Source organism: Belonocnema kinseyi, unplaced genomic scaffold, assembly GCF_010883055.1.
Source record: "Belonocnema kinseyi isolate 2016_QV_RU_SX_M_011 unplaced genomic scaffold, B_treatae_v1 SchBZDm_1623;HRSCAF=1791, whole genome shotgun sequence".
Taxonomy (NCBI): Eukaryota; Metazoa; Arthropoda; class Insecta; order Hymenoptera; family Cynipidae; genus Belonocnema; species Belonocnema kinseyi.
In genome coordinates this window covers 1-6,133 of record NW_022873639.1, presented here as the reverse complement: position 1 = coordinate 6,133, position 6,133 = coordinate 1, and the positions used below count along the sequence as shown (strand labels likewise).

General features: G+C 55.0%; 1 protein-coding gene across 1 annotated transcript; it reads right to left on the bottom strand.

The window, feature by feature from the left end:
* Positions 1–707: 707 nt before the first annotated feature.
* On the bottom strand, positions 708–1,607 carry LOC117182513. The gene has a single exon (XM_033375608.1). The coding sequence runs from the start codon at positions 1,605–1,607 to the stop codon at positions 708–710; it is 900 nt and encodes a 299-aa protein (XP_033231499.1).
* Between the last annotated feature and the right edge of the window lie 4,526 nt (positions 1,608–6,133).

Genomic DNA, 6,133 nt, shown 5'->3' with positions numbered 1-6,133 from the left:
ATTGCAATTATGTTCGCAGTGATTTTTTCGAAAAAAAATTTAGAAAAAAAATTTGGACTTCGATTCGTGATTTTTTCCTTAAAATTGTTTATAAATTTTATAAATTGTATTGTTCTACTAGGCAAGTCATTGTCAATATAGTTTGAAAAATAATAATAGAAAAACGATTTCTTTCTGACCATAAATATCTGCAATGTACATTCGTTTATAAAATAAACGATTAGTGATGCTTGGCAACATTTTTCCAAAATGTGCATTTGTTCATATAATTTATTTATAAAATAAACATCTATTGCTGGTTTGTAAAATTTTTTTTAGAAACCATCATTGTAAATATAATTTCAGCAAAGTGAGAGGAAAACCCGATTAATTTTTGTTTAAAAACGTCCAAAATGTGAATTTGTTTATATAATTTGTTTATAAAATGAACGAATATTTATGGGTGGCAAATTTTTTTTCGAAAAAATCACTGCCAACATAATTGCAATACAATAGGAAGAAAAAACGGTTCCTTTTCGCCTAAAAACGGCCAAAATGTGCCGAATAACCCTTAATGTCTCTCGTTCGCTTGTATGATAAGACGAGCTGTCCTCATCTTCCTCCGCCCTATCGACGGCATCGATAGGGCCTTCGTTCGACCCTCCACCGACGCTTTCGGCTAATCATTCGTGTGTGGGTGGCGGCCTGCCACCCTCCGGCTCGTTTGCTTAGTCTGTTGGTGGTACCTCTGCCCTTCCGGGCGTAGGTGCCGGTACCAGGGCACTTCCATGTACCTTATGCGCGATTCCGTCGCCCCAAATCCAGTAGACCTCGCCTGAGATGTGATCGAGGATCTGGTAGGGCCCTAGTCGGGCTTGGGCTAGTTTCGCGTTGTAGCCCTCTAACTTGTTCGACAGCCGGTGATTCGGTGCGTACACCCAGTCTCCCGGAAAATCACGTGGCAGACTGGGTGCGGCGGCGTACCGAGCTTGGTACTCCGCCTGCCGATGACGAGCTTCCTGTTCGCGGTCCTCGTTTTGCGTGGTCGGCGGCATGTGACCTGGTTCAGGCTGCAGTGTCCACTCTCCTGGGCGAAGAATCGTCTTGCCCATCAGGAGATGGCTGGGCGTCATACCTGTGGCTGCGTTTTTCCGACGCCTCAACCCGAAAAGTAGATCTGGCAGATGTCGATCCCACGTTTTTTGGTTCCCATCATGCAGCCGGAGCCGAAGGCCTTTCTTCAACTCCTGATTTCTGCGTTCGGTGGGGTTGGCTCGTGGATGGTACACGGGGGTCGTCCAAAGTTCACTACCCCACCGACGACTTGCTTCGGCCCAGGTATGGCCCGTGAATTGTGGCCCGTTGTCGCTGAGGATCCTTCGTGGATAACCAAATCGGCTGAAGACCTCTTCTTCCATCAGCCGCACTACTCGTGGTGCTTCGGATGTCCGAAGGGGAAGGCTTCCACCCAACGGGTGAATGTATCGGTCACGACTAAGATGAAGCGATGACCCTGGCTGGTGCGAGGGTATGGTCCCATTAAGTCGACGGCGACCGTATCCCAGTTTCGGCTGGCTGGCCGCGGTCGTTGTCCGTCCGGCTGTCGTCCTCGTATCGGCTTGCAGCATATGCATAAATGGCAGCCGGCCACATATCTACGGATCTCGCGATTCATTCCGGGCCAGTAAAAGTTCTCCCTGATGGAACGGACCGTTTCATCCGTTCCGGGATGTCGGTGACGATTGAGAAAATCGCCATCTTGCCGTGCCTGCAGTCGCGAGCTGGCTAGTTCTTTCCAACGGAGGACGTCTCGACTGATTTTCTGGTCCTCTTGCTGAGCGTCCACTACCTCTTGGAACAATGGTGGGCGCGCGAGTGCACTCAAAACGGGCACTGATGGGGCGCTGTCGGGGCGGGCCGTTTTCGTAGTCGGCGGCAGCATCATCTCTAGGTCCGGCTCGCCGGGTGACAGCTCGGTGGGGTTGGGATGCCGTGAAAGGGCATCGGGCAACTCGTTTAACTTTCCGGGCACGTGCTCGACGGTGCGCGGAAAGCGGCTGAGGAAAAAATTTGGCGCTGGCGAATGAGATTATTCGCCGTCGGCCGTCAGGATCATCCTGCATTAAGACGGCACCCATCCCTCGGGCACTAGCGTCGGTCTGCAGAACGAACCTCAAAGCGGGGTCGGGTCGGCTCAAGGTGAGGGGTTTCTGGAAGGCGGCTTTGGCCGCTTCGAAGTGCTGGAGGTTTTCGGGTGTCATCCGATAAGGCTTTTTCGTTGACAACATGTCAGATAATTGGGCAAGAATTATCGAGGAATTTGAGATATATTCTTTCACCCAGTTGCAGATACCCAGAAAGGAACGCATCGTTTGCCCAAAACTGCATTTGGCTGGGGATACGGTTAACCCGTATATGGACAACCGCTCGAAAACCAAGGCTAGATGCAACAGGTGCTCTCCTCAGTTTTTGGAGTAAACGACGATATCGTCTAAATAGGCGATGGCATGGGTGCCCCACTGTTCGGCCAGGACTTGGCGCATTAGATTTTGAAAAGTGCCGAGTGCGTTTTTTAACCCGAACGGCATCACCCGGAACAGGAATTGCCCGCCCCCTGGGGTTGAAAAGGCAGTGTACTGGCTAGATCCGGGCGTCATGGGCACCTGCCAGTATCCACTCTTCAAATCGAGGGTGGAGAAAATGGTAGCTGTGCCGAGGTCCTTCAGCGTCTCGTGGATCCTCGGCAAGCATTGTGGGGCGTCTACCGTCATACTGTTCAAACGGCGGTAGTCGATACAGAATCGGTAATCGCCGTCCTTTTTACCGGCGATCACTATGGCTGAACTGAAAGTGGACGTGGTTGGCTCTATGATGCCATCTCGAAGCATCACGCGGACCTGCACGTCGATGTATTGCCGCTTCTCGTCGGATTAACGGCGGGGTGCTTCCCTGAACGCGTGTCCATCCTTTAGCTGGATGGCATGTTGGACGTTGGCCAACGTCTGCTTGAGATGTCCGCCCTCGTGGAAAATTGGTGCGTGCAGCCGCAGTAACTTCTTGAACTCGGCCTGATGCTCATGGGGGAAGCCGTTCTGTACATTAACTTCCTCCAGGGGAGGGGAGAGCTCGTAGTCGTGGGGGAGGGGGCTGAGGTAGACCCTCTGTCTTCCGGCGGCTCCCACGGAGATGCAGTTGGCCACGTGATCGTAGATCACTTTGTGTTGTCTGAGCCACGGTCGACCCAGGATTAACTCCGGTCTCAATTCGTGGCTAATGTGAAAGGTACCGGGGTACTTGGCTTGCTGTAGGACCGGCGTCAGTTGTATGGTACCATTCAGCGTGATCGTGGCCCCCACGGCCGCTAACAAAGCGTGGGGGGGGAGGGGAGCAGTTCTTTAGCTCGGAGGGGGTGAGAATGGCGTGATTCACAAAATTCTCCGATGCTAGTGTGTCGATTTCGGCGATGATTTCTCGGTCCCCCAGCAATAACCTGACTCGGGGTAGGCTACCGAGATCGGCCGAGACAGCGCTTAAGACTGGGGCGCGCTCGGTGTTGTCGGGGCGGCAGGCGCATCGGCCTCGCCGCCCGGTCCCTCCAGTTTCCCGGAACCGCGGCAGCTTGTCTCGCCTTGATTACCGGGTACTCTAGATGAAAGTGGCGCCCCGGGCAATAATGGCATTGCGGCGGGGGCCGCGTCGGGGCCGAGGTGGCGTCGGTGTGGTTTGATGGTGACTGCGCCGTTGTGACTACCCTGCTTTTGGATTCCTGGGTGGCCTTGCCGGGCTTCTCCTCGGCTACATCGCTCTCGGCTTGCACTGCGCGTTCTACTAGCTCCTCGAAGGAGTTCATCTGCGCCGCTCGAAGTACTTTCTTGATTGACGGCTTCAGTGCTTCCAAAAGAAGTGATATAATCTGCTCTTCGGGTGCGGAAGGTAACAACCTGAGGGCGAGCAGATATTTCTTTTGCAGGAAGATTCCGGTGGCCTCCTTCTCTTCCTGCTTGGTAGCGTATAGTTTGATGTGGAGTTTATTCAATGCGGCCACTCCCGCGAAGTGCTGGGTGAGCCATTTCGGTCAGGGATTTGACCACCATTCTTGACCAAAGTGATGGTTCGATCGACGCTTCTGTGAGGTAGACCTCACAATGGTTGAGGAATGCTTCCAGGTCCTAGTGATCCATGCCCGCAAAGGTGGGCAGAGGGACGTCCGGTGTTCGTATGGCCCGTATCAACGAGCGCCAATCCGCTAGAGGGGCGTTCGGCAATTGCGGTACCACGTTCGGTGCTGGCGGGGCAGTAGTGGCTACCGATGGGGCCGTGATGAGGCGCTGCTGGGGCGTACTAGGAGGCTGTGGGATCGCAACCGGCGTAAGTGGTGGTGAGCGCGCGGCGTTCACACGATCTCTGTGGGTACTGGCGTGCTCAGAATTACCGGTCGTGGGTGGACCGGTACAATTCCCGTGTCTGGGTGGAAGCTAGGGCCCGGTGTGGCATCCTGTGGTGCAAGGGGCACCGTGAAAAGTACTCTGGTGGAGCTGCGTGTTGTATCCGGTGTCGATTTGCTTCTACCACGTCTGGTGGTAGCGAGCGACGAGCGTTGGCTGCTGCCAGGTTGCGGTGAAGCCGGTGTTCCGACCTCTGTATTATCCATGGTGGACGGGCTGTGGAAGGGCGCCACCGAGTTTTGGGGGTTAGACTCGGAAACCGGATGCTGCCTCGTTGAGATTGTTCTTATGGCTGGTCTAGCGGTGCCTCGACGTTTGGTTGTCGGTGAGCGTATCATTTAGACTCTTGGGGGAGATCTGTTCCAAAACCTTGGAATTTCTAAAAATTTGATTTTCGCGCCCCACGTTCGGGCCGCCAATTTGTCTTCTACCCCATTGTCTGATTGGGAGACGGGTAGAGGAGGTAGAGGAACAGTGCGTAGTGCGTGGGAAAGGGGAGAAGGGAGAAGAAGGATGATGAGGGGAAGCGGAGGGAGGAACGTGAGAGTGTCGGCGAAAGGGATGACAATCCGGACAGAGCCTAATCAGCGGATGAGGTCTGTGTTGCGGCGGGCTGAGGGGTCCGTTATCGCGCGGCGAGCCACCGGTCGAGGCGTTGCATCCCTTGTGGAGGGTTGGCCTGACTGGTGGGCGGGGCAAGGCTACCCGCTTGATGTCCCAGCGAGGAGCTTCCGCCAGGCGGTTAAACCGTCCATGCGCGACGGAGAGCGGAGGGGGCTGTGGGTGGTCGCCGAGTGCAGCTGTGCTTTTTTGTTGTTGTGGGGCAGGGAAGGAAGGGGAAGGAAGAGGATAGCAGAGAAGTACCTGGGTCAGCGCGTGGGAGGCCCAAGGTGATTCCCCGACCCGGAGTGGGGGTGGGTCGGTGAGTTGCCACCCGATGACTTTTTTTTTTTTTTTTTTTTTTTTTTTAGATCACGACCATCCCCATCCCTTAATCGTCAAAGTTGATATGACGGCGGTGTGTATCGCAGAAGCACTTGGAAGGTGGAGAAGCTAAGAGGGAGGGCGAGAACGTCTCGGGCGTCTCGTATGCGGAGAGTAACAGGGTATCCGACCCTGGTTTCGTGGGAGAGATATTATGGCCAGGGGTACTAGGCAAGGCCGCCCCGGCCGTTGGTGAGTTGCCGCGCGGGGGCGTGTTTAAACATGGTGTCTCAGCACCGGTACTCGACACTGGGAGTGCGGCTGCGTGGCTATCGACGCCGGTGTCGGGTATCTCACGAGACACTACACAAATTTGAATCAACTCCCTCGGTTCCGGGAGTGGCTGTGACGGGGGAACCTTTAGTGCCCACGGACAAACCAGATTTACTGGTGGAAAAACGTACCTAGGCTCGGTCACGAATCGGGGTACTCGAAGGTATAAATGCCGTCCGCGAAAGGCTTCTTAACGCGCGGGTCGCGGGTCCCGTCCCGGCCGCGACGGATCTCGAGAAGATTCCACCCCCCTGGTATGGGCGGGTGTGGAGCGAGAGGTTCGTACCCGGGTACGTTGGCTGGGTGGGGATGAGCACCGGTGACGGGTGCCGCTTCTCTCACGGCGCGTTTGGGTCCCTCTTCGATGCGCGGTGCTGCTGCCCGGTGTGTCCGGGCGTCCTGGGTGGAAGCGGGTAGCGCGGCCTCCTCGGCTTGCCGCGCCCGTCGTTGTC

What these genes read in the sequence shown, in the direction of transcription:
- LOC117182513 (XM_033375608.1), bottom strand. Translation starts at nt 1,607, where the DNA reads ATGCTGCAAGCCGATACGAGGACGACAGCCGGACGGACAACGACCGCG.